This window comes from Anser anser (genome assembly GCF_964211835.1).
Source record: "Anser anser genome assembly, chromosome: Z".
Classification (NCBI taxonomy): domain Eukaryota; kingdom Metazoa; phylum Chordata; class Aves; order Anseriformes; family Anatidae; genus Anser; species Anser anser.
The window spans coordinates 47,919,138-47,939,736 of record NC_139723.1 but is presented as its reverse complement, the minus strand read 5'-3'; the positions used below and the strand labels follow the sequence as shown (position 1 = coordinate 47,939,736).

The window sequence follows — 20,599 nt, the reverse complement described above, 5'->3', positions numbered from 1 at the left end:
GGGCCAGGGTCAGAGACGTTACCAGGAAGCTTCCAAACCTGGTTCGCCCCTCTGACTATTACCCGCTTTTGATAGTCCAGGCTGGCAGCGATGATGTTGAAAAGAGAAGCCTCAGGGCCATCAAACAGGACTATAGGGGGCTGGGACGATTGGTGGAGGGAGCGGGAGTGCAGGTGGTGTTTTCGTCCATCCCTACGGGGGAAGGGAGAGGCACGGAGAGGACATGGAAAGCTCATGTGGTTAATAGGTGGCTCAGAGGCTGGTGCCAGCATAGAAATTTTGGGTTTTTTCACCATGGGGAGCTTTACTCGGCACCCGGCCTGATGGCCCCAGATGGGTCTCTATCTCCAAGGGGAAAATGGATCCTAGGCCAGGAGCTGGCGGGGCTCATAGAGAGAGCTTTAAACTAGGTAAGAAGGGGGACGGGGCTCAAACAAGGCTTGTCGGAGCTGTGCCGGGGGAAACAATGGCTAGGCCGGGGAAGAAGGCGATGGCCCAGCTGAAGTGCATCTACACTAATGCACGCAGCATGGGTAACAAACAGGAGGAGCTGGAAGCCACTGTGCAGCAGGCAGGCTACGACTTGGTTGCCATCACGGAGACGTGGTGGGACCGCTCCCACGACTGGAGTGCTGCAATGCCTGGCTATCGGCTCTTCAGGAGGGACAGGCAGCACAGAAGGGGTGGTGGCGTGGCTCTCTACATTAGAGAATCTTTTGATGTTGTGGAACTCCAGGCTGGGAATGATAAGGTTGAATCCCTGTGGGTTAGGATCCGCGGGAAGGCCGGCAAGGCTAGCATCCTGGTGGGGGTCTGTTATAGACCGCCGAACCAGGATGAGGAGACGGATGAGGAGTTTTATAGGCAACTGACAGAAGTTGCAAAATCGTCGGCGCTTGTCCTCGTGGGGGACTTCAACTTCCCGGACATATCCTGGAAACACAACACGGCACAGAGAAAGCAGTCTAGGAGGTTTCTGGAGAGCGTGGGAGATAGCTTCCTGACGCAGCTGGTCAGTGAACCTACCAGGGGTGGTGCCCCGCTAGACCTCCTCTTCACAAACAGAGAAGGACTGGTGGGAGATGTGGTGGTCGGAAGCTGTCTGGGGCAGAGTGACCACGAAATGGTAGAGTTCTCTATTCTTGGCGAGGCCAGGAAGGGGACCAGTAAAACTGCTGTCTTGGACTTCCAGAGGGCTGACTTTGAGCTGCTCAGGACGCTGGTTGGCCGAGTCCCTTGGGAGGCGGTTCTGAAGGGCAGAGGAGTCCAGGAAGGCTGGGCGCTCCTCAAGAAGGAAATCGTGATGGCACAGGAGCGGTCCGTCCCCACGTGCCCAAAGATGAGCCGGCGTGGAAGAAGACCGGCCTGGCTCAACAGAGAGTTGCGGCTGGAGCTTAGCAGAAAAAAGAGGGTTTATAATCTTTGGAAAAAAGGGCGGGCCACTGAGGAGGACTACAAGGATGTAGCGAGGCTGTGCAGGGAGAAAATTAGAAAGGCCAAAGCTCATCTGGAGCTCAATCTGGCTACTGCCGTTAAAGACAACAAAAAATCCTTTTACAAATACATCAACGCGAAACGGAGGACTAGGGAGAATCTCCATCCTTTACTGGATGCGAGGGGAAACCTAGTTACTAATGATGAGGAAAAGGCTGAGGTGCTTAATGCCGCCTTTGCCTCAGTCTTTAGCGGCAATACCGGTTGTTCTCCGGACACCCAGTGCCCTGAGCTGGTGGAAGGGGATGGGGAGCTGGATGTGGCCTTCGCTATCCATGAGGAAATGGTTGGCGACCTGCTACGGAGCTTGGATGTGCGCAAGTCGATGGGGCCGGATGGGATCCACCCAAGGGTACTGAGAGAACTGGCGGAGGAGCTGGCTGAGCCGCTTTCCATCATTTATCGGCAGTCCTGGCTATCGGGGGAGGTCCCGGTTGACTGGCGGCTAGCCAATGTGACGCCCATCTATAAGAAAGGCCGGAGGGCAGACCCGGGGAACTATAGGCCTGTCAGTTTGACCTCAGTGCCGGGGAAGCTCATGGAGCAGATTATCTTGAGGGTCATCACGCGGCACTTGCAGGGCAAGCAGGCGATCAGGCCCAGTCAGCATGGGTTTATGAAAGGCAGGTCCTGCTTGACGAACCTGATCTCCTTCTATGACCAAGTGACGCGCTTGGTGGATGAGGGAAAGGCTGTGGACGTGGTCTACCTTGACCTCAGTAAGGCTTTTGACACCGTTCCCCACAACATTCTCCTCAAGAAACTGGCTGCTCGGGGCTTGGACTGGCGTACGCTTCGCTGGGTTAGAAACTGGCTGGATGGCCGGGCCCAGAGAGTTGTGGTGAATGGAGTCAAATCTGGTTGGAGGCCGGTCACTAGTGGAGTCCCCCAGGGCTCGGTACTGGGCCCGGTCCTCTTTAATATCTTTATTGATGATCTGGATGAGGGCGTCCAGTGCACCCTCAGTAAGTTTGCAGATGACACCAAGCTAAGTGCGTGTGTCGATCTGCTCGAGGGCAGGAAGGCTCTGCAGGAGGATCTGGATAGGCTGGAGCGATGGGCTGAGGTCAACTGCATGAAGTTCAACAAGGCCAAGTGCCGGGTCCTGCACCTGGGCTGCAACAACCCCAAGCAGAGCTACAGGCTGGGAGATGAGTGGCTGGAAAGCTGCCTGGCCGAGAAGGACCTGGGAGTATTGGTGGATAGTCGGCTGAATATGAGCCAGCAGTGTGCCCAGGTGGCCAAGAAGGCCAACGGCATCCTGGCCTGCATAAGAAGCAGTGTGGCCAGCAGGTCGAGGGAAGTGATTGTGCCCCTGTACTCGGCTCTGGTGAGGCCGCACCTCGAGTACTGTGTTCAGTTTTGGGCCCCTCGCTACAGGAAGGACATGGACGTGCTCGAGCGAGTCCAGAGAAGGGCGACCAAGCTGGTGAGGGGTCTGGAGAACAAGTCTTACGAGGAGCGGCTGAGGGAGCTGGGCTTGTTCAGCCTGGAGAAGAGGAGGCTCAGGGGCGACCTCATCGCTCTCTACAGTTACCTGAAAGGAGGCTGTAGAGAGGTGGGGGTTGGTCTATTCTCCCACGTGCCTAGTGACAGGACGAGGGGGAATGGGCTAAAGTTGCGACAGGGGAGTTTTAGGTTGGATGTTAGGAAGTACTTCTTTACCGAAAGGGTTATTAAGCATTGGAACGGGCTGCCCAGGGAGGTGGTGGAGTCACCATCCCTGGAGGTCTTTAAAAGACGTTTAGATGTAGAGCTTAGGGATATGGTTTAGTGGAGTACTTAGTGTTAGGTCGGAGGTTGGACTCGATGATCTTGAGGTCTCTTCCAACCTAGAGAAATCTGTGAATCTGTGAATAAAGGAATTTGTCTCCTACTGTAACATGCTCAGCTCCTGGAGATCTGAAGAATTTGCTGAACTGGAGGTCACACCGATACCACCCTGTTTACTGGTCACTGCAATGTCTATTTTCCATGAATTTGCCCAATCCCTTCTGAAATGCAGGTATACTACTAGCCTCCACGGCATCCTGTGGTAAGGGACTTCATTGTCTAGTTGTTCCTGAAAAAGTCCTTCCTTTTGTTTTTTGTTTTTGTTTTTGTTTTTTTAAATAAATATTGAAGTGCAACACTCAGTCTATTTCACTTTCTCACAACTGTAACTAAAATTAGTTATGGCAAAGGGCTGAAAACAAACAGATGAACTCATAGAAAGAGGATGAGAAAAAAAAAAAAGACATTAAAGAAAAGCACACTAAAGAGGAAGAAAAATAGACTGAAAGAATAAAAGCCGAGGAAGTGCTGCCACAACTGCTCTGAGGAAAGTAGGGTAGATGGGTTATGATGCCAGCTACCCTCTTGAGGATTTCTATCTTAACTCTTTGGGTGGTATTCAGACACTACAGTGGTGGATAGCATCATACAAATCTGTATGAACGGAGGAAAAACAACATGAGATTTTTGCTTTATAAAATCAGGGGATCAGAATGTTGAATCAATCCAGCAGAAATAAACAGAACTGATGTGAGCAGACCAAACGGCACTCAAACCTTTATTTTAATCTAGGCATTAGAGATTTATTCCGTAGTTTCATAGAAGCAAAATCTTTCCATGGTTGCTTATGCACGCATAAATGCACACAAGCACACACACACAATATTAAAAAGAAAACTCATGTTCCATGGTGCATGTGAGCATCTCCAAGTTACACATGGCATAAGCAAATTGGTCTTTCAGTTAGCACTGACCTTTCCCTGCCGTGTATTAGCCTGGTAGATCAGATTCAGTTCATTCAGTGAGATGGAAAGAATCTACATATTTCAGAGTCAGATTTTTACACTGTCCTTAAAGATACTTATACAATAAGACAAGGAGGGTTTCATTTATTTTAATAAATGATAGGACAATCTTATTTTGTATTATCTGTCTCACATTTATTTGCTGGATATAGAGAGTATAAACATACTTTTTACGTGTAGGACTATAGGTACATACACTCACTTAAACAGAGTGTCTCAAATGCAGAGGGAAAAATTGGAATTTAAATTTCCTGCCTTCTCACTAGCTTCATATAAAATATATATTTGCAGTATTTACATATATAAATATGCAAATATATGTATATATGTATTATTATATAAAAGTATATATAAATATAAACATTTATGACTTACTCAGTTGGATCATACCCACCTAACCTTTTCAAAGTGGTATTTTGAAAGTGTAATATAAAAGCCTGTTGGCCAGCTTCAAATTTCCTGCTCAAAGAACTCAAGCCAACACTCTGTGCCAGACTGAAGTTAGCTAATTCCAAAAGAACTTGCAAAAACCATTACACGAACCAAAGGGTGAAAGTCTGAGACTTTTTACTGGCCTGACACACACAAAAAAAAAATACATTATCGAAATTAAAACTTATCAGATGGATTTTAAAGTATTGTTTTCAAAGCTTTGAGTGTAATATTCATAGTGAGAAGAAAGATGAAAGACATACACATTCAAGTATTTTAGAAAAATTGTCTTCTGGCTGCAAAATCTTTATGACCTCCAGGACTCTCCAGCCAAAGGAACATAACGTCTGCCTTGCTGACCTAGCGGGCCATTAAGGAGCAGCCAGGAGACTGTTTGCTCTTTCCACAGACACTGAGCCAACCTACAAGTCACCAGTAACCAAGAACTTAATCAGCCAAACTACTGTGCATGCCTACAGCTTCTTATCATTTATATCCCAATTTGATGCACCTCAGAAAACAATGTGATAGTTACATCAACCATCCCAGAGAAAATGCCGTAGCTCCACCTTATTTTAGGAACACCTCGCTCCATTAAAAGACTGTATTTTCACTTGTTTATAACATTGCCAAGTTGCAATGATTTTAGCTCAGACTTTCCATTCTGGGTGCTTGCTTAAAACTTCCAAAACAGTTCCATCGTTTCCAAGAACAGGGCTAGGAAAAAAGGCATTATTTTGCCCCTATTTTAAAAATTCTTTGAAAAGCTTGGTCACTCCGAGACTTTGGAGTAGGACAATGAAATGTTTCTGGGTTTGGTCTTTGTACCAGAATTGTGCTTTTTGTCAATTCATTACTTTTTGAAAACCTAAAATTTGTAAGAACTTGTACAGGCAGGGGAAAGAGAGTGGGACATGGACAGGATCTGAGGAACTGACTGGAGCTGAGGAGCCAGAAGTAAGATGGGGAATATGAGTGGGGTGTTGCTGCCTACAGGGCAGGACAGAAAAGACAAAGATGCACCCATGAGGCACCAAGAGACACAAGTACAGGTTAGAGGAGACAGGACAAGAGATATCGAGCTTCACTGAGCAGATAAGGGCCTTGGATTCACCATCTCTCCCTCCAGAACCTGCAGTGTAATCCCTGAGCTGCTGTCTCACACCACTCCTTACAGTCAGTCAAGTGTGCTCTGATGCACTTTGACCAGCTGCCTATACTGAAGATGGCAAATGACTATCCCTTGCCAGCTATTTCATTAGGTCCTTGGCAGATATCTTTACAGATATCTAAGTGAATGCTTACATAATGCCACACCATGCTCTTTCACTTCCTTCTGCCAGTTTTCAAAAAAAAAAAAAAAGGAAACAACATAATTAAGCATGAAATGACTTTTTAAAGTATTTAAGTGGAAGAGATGGGCATGAGATTGCAAGGAAAAGACAGAATCAGGCTCACTGTGCAACTTAATTCAAGCATATTTGTGAATATTACAAGCAGACAACCCATAACTACACCAGTTTTTCACCCTCACCTTATGGCAAGAAAGCACACACTCAAACTTTGGCATAATTTGTATTTTTCATGTGATCTTCTCATACTTAAAATAATATACTGATACGTTTTCCTATGTATATTTCATGCATGTACTTTTTCATGCATATAGTTTTTCATGCATATTTGCCTCTGCTTCAGAACATTGCCCATTGTCTTCCATGTACTAATTGTCTAACGAAGACTTAATAAACTAATCATAAATATACATATGCAACCATCATGGAAACCATAAAACAGTCAATCCATTATACAAAGTTCAAGACATTACAGCTTGTTCATGATTGATTATGTACCAATGGCCTCTATTACATATTTAAAGCTGCAACTTAATCCCTATTCTAAATCTAATTTAATCTTCCAAGCCAGGAAAAAAAAAAAATTGTAAGGTAATAGGTTTCAATCAATGTTAAGGCTTACTCCTCCCCCAAATACATAGTTACTTGGCTAAGGGATGTCTGAATTGTGAAATGCTGAACACAGTAGTCTTCGAAAGCCTAATAAATCTCACTTTTTGTGATATTTAAAGAATGCAAACTCAACAAGGATATTTTGCAACTTGTTTCTATGGAAAAGAGGGCCTTCTCACCGCAAGACCTAAAGTGGTACAGTCAGTACAACAGCAGGAAGGGAAGCCATCCAAAAGGACCTGCACAAGCTTGATAAGTGGGCCCACGTGAACCTAATGAAGCTCAAGTCCACGTGCAAGGTGCTGCACCTGGGTCAGGGCAATCCCAGACATGAGCACAGACTGGGAGAAGAACTCACTGAGAGCAGCCCTGCAGAGAAGGACCTGGGGGTTCTTTTGGATGAAAAGCTCGACATGAGCCAGCAGTGTGTGCTTGCAGCCCAGCAGGCCAACTGCGTCCCGGGCTGCATCAGCAGAGGGGTGGGCAGCAGGGGAGGGAGGGGATTGTGCCCCTCTGCTCTGCCCTTGTGAGGCCCCACCTGGAGTGCTGCGTCCAGGTCTGGGGCCCACAGCGCAAGAAGGACGTGGGGCTGTTAGAGTGGGTCCAGAGGAGGGCCACAAAGATGATCAGAGGGCTGGAGCACATCTCCTGTGAAGAAAGGCTGAGAGAGCTGGGGATGTTCAGCCTGGAGAAGAGAAGGCTCCAGGGAGACCTCATTGAAGCTGTTCAGTACTTAAAGGGGGCTTATAAAAAAGAGGAGGGCAACTTTTTCCTCAGGCAGATAGCGATAGGACAAGGGGGAATGGTTTTAAACTAAAAGAGGGGAGATTTAGATTAGAGGTTAGGAGGAAACTTTCACTCAAAGGTTCGTGAGGCACTGGAGCAGGTTGCCCACAGAAGCTGTGGATGCCCCATCCCTGGAGGTGTTCAAAGCCAAGCTGGGGCTTTGAGCAACATGATCTTGTTGGCATTGTCCCTGCCCATGGCAGGGGACTTGGAACTGGATGAACTTAATGTCCCTTCCTACCCAAGCCATTCTGTGATTCTATGAAACCACTGAAGGTTTTTGAGAATTGTCAGAGGTCAACTTAACCCCCCTTCTGCAGAGCACAGGGTTCGTAGAGCCCCTTTAGGCTCAGAAACAGAAATTATATTCCCTTGACTTCTCTCCTGTACCACTCTCCCCATCTATTACTGCCCACAGGCAGACTGGTAGCTACAGACGTGAAAGCTGAATTTCAAGAAAAGTTTTACAAGCTTTCCATCCTAGGCAAGCTTCTTTACAAGTTTTTTAGATACACTAATTTCTAGGAAAACATAAAAATAGTTCTTCATAAATCCACACTGGAAGAGATTTTCCATGCAAATGTCAGATGCTAAAAAAAAAAAACTGCCACCTCTGCGGCTATAAAACCATTTGTAAGCAGTCATGTTGAGCTGTCATCACTACTCATACATTGTGTTACACTGCTCAAGCTACTGAGCCTTTTTAGAAGTAATAAAAATATATGGAAACAGGAGATGGCAAAAGTATATTATAAACTTGCCTTTTTGACCAGTATCTTTTCATGTTTTAAGAAAAAGAAATATATTTTTCTGCAAATATTTTGGGTTGATATAAGAGAGTTTTCTATTGCTCACTTGCTTGGCAGTAATAAAATTCAGAAATTGCTTCTTTCTATACGAGTTGAAAGGACATTAGAAATTAATGTAAGTCTTATGTGTAAAAAATATAGACATAAGATTTTTTTATTATTATTTAACATATGTCTAGAGAAAACTACCCAACAATTAGGACTGAAATTTTCTGTGTATATTTCCTTTTTAACACATTCTAGCAACTTTTCTTTTTACAGTGCATTTACTTCCAGACAAAACTTTTTTTTTTTTTTTTCCCCCCAAGGAGTTAAACTAAATAATTCCTGTCATTTCAAAAATTACTTTATTGTGGGGAAAAATGCTTAAGATGCTTATCTATAATTTAGAAATACTTTTATTTGAAGAGGTACTAATCACAGAATCACAGAATGGCTGAGGTTGGAAGGGACCTCTGAAGATCATCTAGTCCAACCCCCTTGCTGAGCAGGATCACCTGGAGCACATTGCACAGGATGGCATCCAGGTGGGTTTTGAATATCTCCAGATAAGGAGACTCCACAACCTCTCTGGGCAACCTGTGCCAGTGCTCTGTCACTCTCACAGTAAAGAAGTGCCCCCTCATATTCAGCTAGAACTTCCTGTGCTTCAAGCAGCTAACAAAAGCTTTCATTCATAAGCAATATAGCATTATCACATTCTGTAAAAAAAAAAAAAAAAAAAGCTGGATTTATCTCAGTGTCCTCAGGTAGTGATCTATCTGGTCCTCCTCTGATGACTCAGAGATAGTAAAAAAACATTACAGAAATCGGGATAACTGCAGAAGTAGCTCCTATGCAAACTTGAGCAAGTCACCTGAGAAAAGCAAGTCTTTGTAAGAAGAGTGGAGATGAGGAATAATAGGAGTTTGAAGACTTATTCAGGAGCTGATATGAAATATATCATTATTAACGTGGTGAGCTATTAAAATGACCTCTCCAACCAGACACTGCAAATACTTTATTGCTCTAAATTACACTGACTTCTGGTTTTATATTTTAACCTACTAGCTTGCTTTAGGAAAGTAGGATCAACGCCCCATTTTGACCAGAACTTTGACTGTCACTGAGTTTTTTAAATAATTACAATCTGTAATTCACTAAGGTAATTGGAATCACACAGGAAATAAACAAACAGAAATATATAAACATATAGAGCACTGAGAAACCAACATACAACGAGCTGTCGTTCCATGTCCTCCAGTGAACTCTCTGTGAATACTGTGGCTGTGCTTCAGGGCACCATCCTGTGCCCCATGCAAAGCCCCTTTACTGGGGCTCACTTGAGAGCTAGAGTGCAAAGAAGGCTCCTCCCCACTCTACTGCCCAGGGACCTTTATTTCACTTTGCAGGTATGGCTCACTCAGGATTAGTCACGGGATAAGAGAGCTCCCTGAAAGGAAAAGGCAAGGAAAACCTCCATCTATAACTCTGCAGATGTGAAGAGCTGGCTCTTACCTTGCAAGGCATAGGCTTTTTGAAGGAGATTTCAGCTTGAGTCCAAACTCCCTTTGGAGAGTCCAACACAGACCAGATTTTCTCTTGAACCACGTGATTCTCCTCAAAAATATAAACAGTGAGGGTGCCGCTCATTTTGAAAAAACCATACAAGGCATAATAAAAACGTAGGCAAAACTGCAGGTTTCCTGGCAGGGTTGGGCCGTACAGTCGTCCAATGTACCCAGGCTGTGATGTAAACTTGGTGTTTGCCAGCAAGTAATAACCTGCAAGACATTGCAATTATTGAGTATTTCCAATAGACAATTAGCACAGCTTATTTGCTATTAAAGCAGCTTCCATTACTGCAGCAGACTTCGGATGTAAAAGCAAATTCTACTGGCAGGAAACAGGTATTGAAAGGAAATAAGATTTTTTCTAAAAACATCCCTGCTATTTCAAACTAAACTGGCACACAGCTAAGTTACTAGAAATAAGTACTCTTCAAATACACATGGAAATATTCTCTGGCCTGCTGGAACCCTCACTATTTCAAAGGTACTGTTCTGAGAACACAGAATGAGGAATGGGGCACCAAGCACATTATTCCCCGCAATGAGTATGAAAGAGATGAAGCTTTAGCACACACAAGTAATAACCACAAATATTCTACATAAGGGGATGTGTGAGAAGCACTACATCAGTGCAAAAGACATTTTCAGAGCTTATTAGCAGGCCTTTCACTATGTGGTTTCACTACGCAAAATTTGACATTTTTCCTTAAAAATGCCAACTGCCCTATGCCTGGAAGAGCTAAGATCCCCATCTCTCCTCTATATGAAAAGCAATTCATTGAGCTACTATCATATTTGCTTGCATGTTTTTGTGGAGTCATGTCGTTAGTGACTGCAGATCAGTGCAGCCTGGTGACAGTACTCTGATTTATGTCCCTGTGTGGCCATTCAACATGACATTGCCCCTGCACACGCAGGGCCACGCACAGTCTGAGTCCCAGCTAGGGCTCAGCAGCCTGCACTGATCTTTCACAGCAGGGATTTACAGCGAGGCAGTCTAACCAGTGTGCCAATGATGTTATCTAACTGAGTGAAAATTTATGCAACAGGTTAAGCTTTATGCAGTTTGATTCTTCTAGGGAAAAGTTTTGATTTACCAAACCCAGTAGTGTGATCTCCTACTCTATACACATTGCGCTTCACTTTCACTCTGCTCCATCCTGGGCCATCCTTGTGATCCTGGTAAAAATTACACAGATCTTCCTCAAAATTGCAGCTTGCCTCTGCAGGATTGAAGGAAATTCCTAAAAGATAAATGCATATGTTCTGTTAGGAAAATTGCAGTATAGCAAGCACAGGCATTTGAAGCACAAGTATGTCAAAGTATACTGTTTCATCTTTCTTTGCATTACAGAAGACAAGAACATATAAAGATGTTACACATACACGATGCAAAGTCACACTAACATCAAGCTATCAATTTTCTATCACAAGTGGATGTTATTATTATTAGCATCAACAACTTCATTGACCAAAACTTCTTTTTTTTAAAAAAAAAAAAGGAAATAACTTACCGCTGTAATATACACCTCTGTGTTTGAATACAAGAAAAATGAAGATCTCTTGCTTGTTAAAAACCTCTCTACTCAAAATAATTTCAGATGGAAATGGGAAATAAGTCTGATGAGTAACCAGCAGTTAAATGTATTTCAACAAAATAACAAGCAAATGATTGGCATTCATTTGTCAAAAATCAGAATTGAGGCAGAAAATACTACAAAATATCACATAGCTCACTCCATGTAATCCCTCTTGAAGCTTACAATGGGAAACACAGATAAGCACACAGTTCCTATCCATGGCATGCTGCAAACTTAAATCAGTATTTTTGTTGCAAAACAAAGCAAAAATAGAACAAGCATTGAGGAGTTAATGAAACAACTATATTTACTAAGTGAAGTGTAGTGGATTTATAACATATATAATATAAAAATATAATATATAAATGGCATAACATAACATGCAGTGCAGGTAAAGCTAGCAGAGACTTAAAGCAGATAAAAAAGGGAAAAAAAATCTCTTCTCACTCAGACACTTTAAAACACTAGCCAAAAATTCAAACTTGTGGCCAAAAAGAATGGATGGGCTCAGTGGGAAACCACTAATCTACTTTTGACTATAGCTTAGCACTAGCAGTAGAAGGCAAGCAACCAGTACACAGTGAATTAAGAGGCTGCATTCACAGATGACAAAGTCCTTGGTGCCACATGCCTCTTCAGCAGAGGTCATGTGGACCTAGCTGATTTCTGCTGCTGTCAGAACCTAATAAAATCTGAAAGATGTGACTGTATCTGAGACAAATGATACCACCCAGAACAGTGGAGACAGGAAGGCAAGGCTCCTGTTTTGGTTCTGAAGAACACCTCAGAACATGTGGCATGGTGGAAGATATTCCCTGCGCTGGCAAACATGGAAAGCCCAGGACATTTGCTTCCTCGTATCTTGGGAAACCCCTCTCTCTTTCTGAGGCAGGTCTGCATGTGGTAACTTGTTTTAGCACTGGGGAGATGCAAATTCAGCATTCAGTCCAGCAAAGTGGTTGCATATACCTGAGGCAAGGTAACTGGAAAGGAAGCGTTAGGGATTGGTTTCTAGATCAACTGATCAAGTGAATGGCCTTAGTCTTTATCTGCCTTACACTGCTGTTTTGTCACTAGGAGGAAGAAAAGCCCAATGGCATTGCTCAGCTAAGGAGGCAGCATCTTCACATCACTACAAAATATTGCAAGTACTGACACAGGCACGTCAAAGGGACAGAGCGAAGGGAGAAAATAAGGATGGTAGATAGCAATAAGAACTCATACCTGTCTGATTGCTGCAGTAAGACGGAGAGAAGGCAATGTCATCAAGGGCAACATAACCTCCCTTGGCACTATTGAAAGCAACTTCAAATACTACCTGGAAATAATAAATATTTGTTATTCATTTACCATCTACACAACAATGATTTTGTTGCACACTGTCATATTACAGAATTCTGACCAGATCTCCCAGACAGACTTCATGCACCTCAGATAGAACTACAGGTGTTGGGACAAATTGAATTATATCACTTACTCATTATATAAATCCGGGTCTGGCCCTTGCACCAGATCTTTGTCCATTTAAGGTCAAGGAAAAATCAAGGAGAACAGAGCTTTTCTGCTGCTTTATGAAACATTTTAAAGATGAAGTCAGGCTACTCTGTGGATAGTATTCCAAGCTAGTATTCAGGGTTATCACCTTTTATTGACCATAACTCCAATGCTGCCTCATTATGACTGTATCTAGCATCTATCTTAATCAAGAGCTAGAACAAAACTGCATGGATTGTCCTGCATGAATTGTTGTTGTCACATTAACTTTTCACTAAACATCCTCAGACACTGAAACCTATGCCTTGGAATCAGCTGGCAAGGAAGTTTTCCTTTTAAAAATTCAGTTAAGAACCAGAAAAGCTATCTTTGTATTTTGTTTACAAGAAAATCAAACAGTGTGTGTACTTTGGCACTCCCAAGGGAAATTGTTTCCTCTAGTAAGTGGAGGACAGTCCATAACTCTTGAGGAAGTGTGCTAAAATTTATCTGAAGTATCAAAGCACTGAGATACAGGAAAACTTTGAGAAAAGGCCTGAATCACAAGACAACCCCAGGGACAAAACAAGGATATAAGGACAAATGCTTCCAGATTGAGATTCTCTCCACTGATAGCAATGTCTGTGATGTGTTGCCTACAGATGGGAGCCAAACTAGAAGAGCTGTGTAAGAAACCTGAAACATTTCCTTAAGCCGGATGAAAAAAGAGAAGGATCCTCATGAAGCAACTGAAAAAAATATATGCAAAGTTTAATCTTATTTCTGTAAAATTATATCTAAAATAATGAGAATGATGGATTACATAAAAATTCCTGGAGCAGAATAAACACATAGTTTTCCCAGTATCTTGTTTTCAGCAGAGGTCACCTACAGAAAGAACTGTATACGATGACAAGCATCCACTTCTTCTGTCACACCTCATTCCCAATGGTTTCTTTTCTTCCATGTATTTGTCTAATCAGCTTTTGAATCAGCACAGTAATGGTATCTACAGTGTGTTGTGGAATTGATTTCTACAATTTAGACGTGCTATGTATGAAAAAAATCCCCCCTTTAGTTTATTTTTGGAACAACAATCTAAATTATGAGAAGCAGTGAACAGTCAAACTTTTCTGTGTCATGATTTTTATAAACTTCTACCGTATTCTACTTTAGTCATGTTTTTTGAAGGCTGAGAACTCTTACTTTCTTCATGTAAATTGGTTATCCCCATCTCCCTCTTGTTATTCTAAGGATATTCATTGCTAACTGAAAGGATTGGAGTTGTGAACTCTCCTGAAGGCAGGGATAACCTGAGCATTAATTCATTTAGTAGTATGACATCCCATGGTTTGCTGTATATTCCTATAAAATAACTTCCAGCATTCCAGGTGGCCAGTAAGAAGTGAGGTAATGTTTTCATAAAACCAACCACACTAACTCCAAGGTCTAAGTGATCATTAACGAATTTACAGCCAGTGATGCTGTAGTGGCCACGAAATAATGGCGCCAGGTATGTGAGAGGAGTGAGGGAGGAAGGCAAGTAGCAGGGCCAGGCCCTGGGCTTCAGCAGAGCAGATTTTGGCTCATTCAGGTACTGATAGGTGGGATGCCACTGGAGGCAGCTCTGAAGGGTAAACGAGCCCAGGAAAGCTGCTCTGCCTTTGATTGTTTTGTTGTTTTTTTTTTTTACATACACACGCACTGACACATTAAGACAGTTCCTCTAGTAAAGAAAGGCTGTAGTGTAGGAATTCCTTCACAGGACACACCTGCAAAAGATGCATTTGTTTTTTCTGCTGTGGTTCAGTATTCATGCCCTTCCTATATTTCACCTTGATTGGACCACCAGATACTTAAACATATTTTCAACTTCCAGTGTTGCTAAAGGCTTTGTAGTTCATTTCACTGATGTAGAATGACATTCCCACGCATTCTTTTCTGCCCGCCAGAGCATGTGGTCTCTTCTGTTTTTCCCATTTGCACACAACTCCTGTTTTTTGAAGATTTTTTTAAAATCTTCTCTCTTCACTTCATTGTTTAATCACTCCAATTTTCTGACCCTTTTAATCTTTTTTCTTTATATATAATTTGTTCTTAGCTTCAAATATGGTGTTTTAAAATTATGACCATTACATCAGCAAACGTTATACATCTTCTTCTGTTCCTATTGTTCTGGGTTGAAGTGTACTTTGCTATCAGATCTCATCTCATTTCCCATACCATTTGAAGTCTGACTGTTTCAACAGATGACTTGGTCACTGACATTACTGTGTATGAACCAAATATGTAACATTTAATAAAAATTAGCTTTACCCCTAATATTTTCTGAAAATCTGTATGTTTACACTGAATTGATGAATAAATTATGTAGAGTTAAAGCAAATACAGTTGACTCTGGCTTCTCTGTAATCTTAGTATTATATATCTATATATCTATAGCATATACAGACATAGGAATATCTGTGCTATATATATAAATACATATGCATAATGTGTATAATATATATATTATATGTAAGTATATATAATATGCATAAATAGCCCACTGTTTATTCCAAACTTCTTAGATATTTATATAAGTATTATATATACTATATATAAAATATATACATATACACACACACTGTTTATTCCAGTCTTCTAAGGTATTTGTTTTTCAGTAAACATTAGGGAGTAAAAAAATCTGCTTCTTTCTGTAATTTGGTCATTAATTATAACTACCATAGAGAGCTAGCTTTCACATCTAAGGGCTATTGCACTATTAAGACCCAAGTTTGGACTCTGTCTCATAAAAGCAAAAACAGATTATATAAGGCAGATAAAACATTTAGAACATTTTTAAAAGTTTTTCTTCTACAGTGTGAGGCATGCATAATTTTATGATACTCAGCATCTTCAAAAACAAATTATCAATTCACAGAAATATGGGACTGAAAGGACTATGACATTATTTGGTAGGAACCGAAAGATCTCACATTAGTAGGACTCTACAACCTCCCATGACAGTCGCTTCAAGCAGTTAACCACCTGACTTCATCTTTATTGAAAAACAGCAGTATGAAAAGTGATTTTTCCTTGACCTTTATACAGTGGACTAAGGAAAAAACAAAGGGAAAGACAGATCAGGAGCATCGTTACTAGCATCTTTCAGATACTGGAAGGCCACTGGAATGTTCCCAACTTGGTCTGAGTCAGCACTGATGTCTGACGAAACCTGCAATTCATATCTGGACTGGATAGGAATGATTGTTTTACCTCCATGGGGTACGGTGCGCTGAAGTCAACCTCTGCTAACTCCCAGCCTGCAGACAAGGCACTGTCTGTTTTCCAGATCTCTTCATAAAAGCCATTCATATCTCTCAAGTAAAGGGTAAAAACAATGCTGCTCTCCTGCTTAAGTTGATAATAAAAAGATAAGCAGCCGGACATTGGGGCTGTGGTCTTTGGTGAGATTAGCTGCGCCACTTCCTGAAAATGTTTGACGTAAACAGAGTCCACATACATGTAGTGACCTAAAAGTATAAAAGAAACGTGGCATGAGGACACCCTTTAATGGACACCACTTAAAACAAATTGCAAGAGGTGGGCAGGGACAAGGTATGTATCACTGTGGCTTGGAAAACGAGTAATTCAAATATATATTTTTTTCTCCCTTCGTTCTATGTACAGCCCAAAGTTGTTTGGCTGATACCACGGGCAAAACAGCTCAGCTCTTCTTAAGTCTTTAATCAAAACCTTCACATCAAAGAAAGTAATAAACTCTCTGAATTTTGAGATTCATTCATAAATGGAAAAAAAAAAGTTACAACTGAGCAAATTCTCTGCCTCTCAACAGCTTGGTATGGTATTTAGTTTATCCAAGTGCAGCTTTTACTGAGGTAAACTAAGTAAATGAACAAGAATATGAGCTATGTGTTTCCTCACAGGTTTTATTCAGCACATCATTCATTTAAAGTAACAAATGAATTGGAAAAAAACCTTGTAATTCTGCACATTTCACTGCCTGTATAAAGCTGTTTGATCTACCTAAAACTTGGTTTCTAAATGTTTTATATTTACTGAATGGATTGTTATTATTTTTTTCCACAAAATCCTTAAAAAAATACTTTTAAGAAAGATTCTTTAACAGAAATACGCAATGCAGATGAGTAAACACCCTTCCCCTCAACAGACAATATGATATACTAGGCAGGATTTTCAAAGGGAACAGATTCTCAGACTGCGATTTTGGGAGAGCTATCTTAATATAAGCAGGATATGTGCACGTTCATGAATATCCTGTGCAATTGTAGTTTTTCCTTTTCTACAGTCAAGAACACAGGATCAAACAGTACCCATTGATCAATGGAAAAATGGTTCTTCACATGAAGAAAACTCATAGGAGAATGAAGTGCTAATTGGCAGGATGCTTCAGCCTGGACATTGCAATCTCTGACGTTAGGTTTGTATCTGCTTCTATATACACAACTACAGCCAATTATCTAACAGTGTTCTCAGTCCTGGATATTTCACTTCTCGTTTCACTCCAGTGGAACAAGGGGAAAGGGTTCCCTTGGCTGTGGGTCTCCTCCAGCTTGCCCACTGTCAGGGGACTGGTGACACTGCAGTGGAACTTGCCTGAGAAGTTCTGGGCTTCATTTTCTTCTGCAATTTCCATATATCAATTAAAGTTTTCCTTACAAATGGCTGCTGTATCTTCATAACACACTTCTTGCAAAATGAAAGTTCTTCTGTGAACTTTTGGTTCTTGGAGTCTTCTCAGTCAATGGTCATCAGTGAGGGTTTGGTGTGAACAAGAAATAGTGTGGCTACGAGAAAACAGATCACTCCCAGCTGCCAGCTTTTGCTGTCTCATACAGTACTTTCTAATACGTAGAACCACTGTCTACAGTGTTTGAAGTTGTGGCAAGTTCAACTTCCATCAAAATTTTACCAGTATTTAAGTGACTTGGGGTTACGCAGGGCTAGGCTGACACTCTGTACTCAACTCACACAATTGTGAAATAAAATAAAAAGGCACAGCGGCATGAGTTAAGGAAAGAGTACCGACCCCACTTTTCAGGATGCAATTCCTTGCACCATCAAAAACTCCACATTGTCTGAGATGCACGTTGTGTTGCAGCAAGCCAGATCTCTTGAATCATCTGCTATGGTATTTTATACAACAAAAACTACATCAAAGACTAAGATATCCACTAGACTTTCTCCACGATGATTTAAAGTGTTCTCTCAGCAAGGTGGCCAGAACAAGTATTTCACATAGGGACAGTGCTAAAAAAAAAAAAAACTTTAAGCCAGTGTGCTGGACAGCACTAACGGCATCCCATTTGACTGAAAGAAACACCACTCCTAAACCCTGTGCAATTTAAAATGAGATTTCCCAAACATGTTTCAATCCCTTAGCTTTCCTACTCACTTCCAATGGCCACTGAGAAGAAAATCCCTGCCAGATGCACAGGCCAGTGGTACCAGTTTTTGACATACTGTGGCCCATACTTTTATACAAGCCACCGTAAGACGGATTCTCCCTCCCTCCCCTGCACCATACAAAATTTTATCACAGAACATCCTGAGTGGGAAGAGACCCACGAGGATCATCAAGTACAGCTCCAGGCTCCACACAGAACCATGCAAAAACCAGACCATGTGTCTAAGAGTGTTGTCCAAAGGCTTCTTGAACTCCAGCAGGCTCGGTGCCATGACCACTGCCCTGGGGAGCCTGTCCCAGTGCCCGACAGCCCTCTGGGTGCAGAACCTTTCCCTAACCCCCAGCCTGACCCTCCCCTGTCCCAGCTCCATGCCGTTCCCTCGGGTCCTGTCGCTGTCCCCAGAGAGCAGAGCTCAGCGCCTGCCCCTCCGCTCCCCTCGTGAGGGAGCTGCAGGCCGCCATGAGGCCTCCCCTCAGCCTGCTCTGCTCTGGGCTGAGCAAACCAAGGGACCTCAGCTGCTCCTCATATCTCTTTCCCTATAGACCTTTCACCATCTTTGTAGCCCTCCTTTGGACACTCTGATAGCTTTATGTTGCTCTCATACTGTGTCACCCACAACTGCACACAGCCCTTGAGGTGAGGCCGCACCAGCGCAGAGCAGAGCAGGACAATCCTTTCCCTCGACCAGCTGGCAGTGCTGCGCCTGATGCACCCCAGGGTACAGCTGGCCCTTTTGTCTGCCAGGGCACTCTGCTGGCCCATGTTCAACTTGCCACCAACCAGAACCCCCAGATCCCTTTCCGTGGGGCTGCTCTCCAGCCTCCCGTTCCCTAATCTGTATGTATAGCCAGGGTTGCCTCATCCCAGATGCACAATTCAGCACTTGGTCTTGTTAAATTATATGCAGTTGTTGATTACCTCTGGTCTGTCAAGATCTCCCTGCAATTCCTTTCTACCCTAGAGGGAATCAACAGCTCCTCCTAATTTAGCGTCATCTGCAAACTTACTTAGAATGCATTTGAGTTATGCGTCCAGATTATTTATGAAAACATTGAAGAGAACTGGCCCTAAAATGGAGCCCTGGGGAACCCCACTAGTGATTAGTTGCCAGCCTGATGTAGCCCCATGCACTATAACCCTTTCAGCCTGATCCATCAGCCAGTTGTTCACCCATCACATTATGTATTTGTCTAGCTGTATGCTAGACATTTGGTCCAGAAGCATACTGTGAGAAACAGTACTGAAATCTTTGCTGAAATCCAAAATATTACTTACTGACTTCCCTTGGTCAGCTAGATGGGTAACCTTGTCATAAAAGAAAATTACGTTTGTTAAAAAGGACTTTCCCCTCATGAACCCATGTTGTGTAAAAATAATGACTATACTGTCTTTCAAGTGATTTTCAGTACTCCCAGAATAATCTTCTCCATCATTTTAACAGGCACTGAAGTGAGACTGACAGACCGGTAATTACCAGGTCTTCTTTCTTACCCTTCTTGAAAACTGGGACAACATTTGCCAGCTTTCAGTGGACTGGGATCTCTCCAGACCCCCATGACCATTACAAAAATAATTGGGAGAGGTCTCACAATGACCTCAGGCAGATCTCTGAGTATCCTGGGATGAATAGAGCCCTATAGACTTCAGGGCATTCAGCTGGAGCATCCAGCTCCTTCTCCTTATTTTGAAGCAGAGAGAAAGGCATAGGAACCATATTATAAAGCATATGGGAAATTTTGTGTGACCTTCTGCAAGTTCTCTCCATCTCTTTCTGACCTCTATTTACACATAAGTCATTCTTTCTTCCCCCACCTAATGCCAGGATAAAAGAAATAACATATAAGTATACATAAACAGTATAAGAGTCTTATATGAATCCACTATATTTCTGTTTTACATTTGTTGCTTACCCAATTCACTGTTAAGTGTGTGGTCTTTGGGAAGGATGGACTGGGAATTGCGAATGTTTCCTCCACCAACAAACCAGTTCACATTGGGGTTCCAGCGGTTCACAAAGCCACAAAGATGATTTTCTTCAAAGTCACACTCTACAATTGCAAACACCGGTTCAATGCACACATTTTCACTACAGAAACTAAAAGAAAGGCTAAGCATTGGGCTTGTTTTACATATGGTGGTGCAGAGAATACCTACATTTATAAGACTGGACGCATTGCGTAACAGCTTATAACAAATAAAAGCAAACTAAGGCACAGTTCCTGATCACTGCTATCCTCATTTCTGTCCTGATTAGTCCAATCTCTCTGTTCATTACATCTGC

General features: G+C 42.5%; 1 protein-coding gene across 4 annotated transcripts in view; it reads right to left on the bottom strand.

Annotated features, from left to right (window-relative positions):
• Nucleotides 1-20,599, bottom strand: part of MAMDC2 (MAM domain containing 2) — a 68,826-nt gene that overhangs the window by 13,221 nt on the left and 35,006 nt on the right. For all 4 annotated transcript variants that reach the window (XR_014576761.1, XM_083817742.1, XM_083817740.1 and 1 more), the window contains exons 5-9: nucleotides 20,229-20,366; nucleotides 16,145-16,401; nucleotides 12,638-12,731; nucleotides 10,931-11,077; nucleotides 9,781-10,046 (exon numbers count right to left, since the gene is read on the bottom strand). Coding sequence is in view for 3 of the 4 variants with exons in the window: in XM_083817742.1 (XP_083673868.1) it covers nucleotides 9,781-10,046; nucleotides 10,931-11,077; nucleotides 12,638-12,731; nucleotides 16,145-16,401; nucleotides 20,229-20,366 (902 nt within the window). In the remaining variant the exon portion in view is untranslated. The remainder of the gene's footprint in view (nucleotides 1-9,780; nucleotides 10,047-10,930; nucleotides 11,078-12,637; nucleotides 12,732-16,144; nucleotides 16,402-20,228; nucleotides 20,367-20,599) is intronic.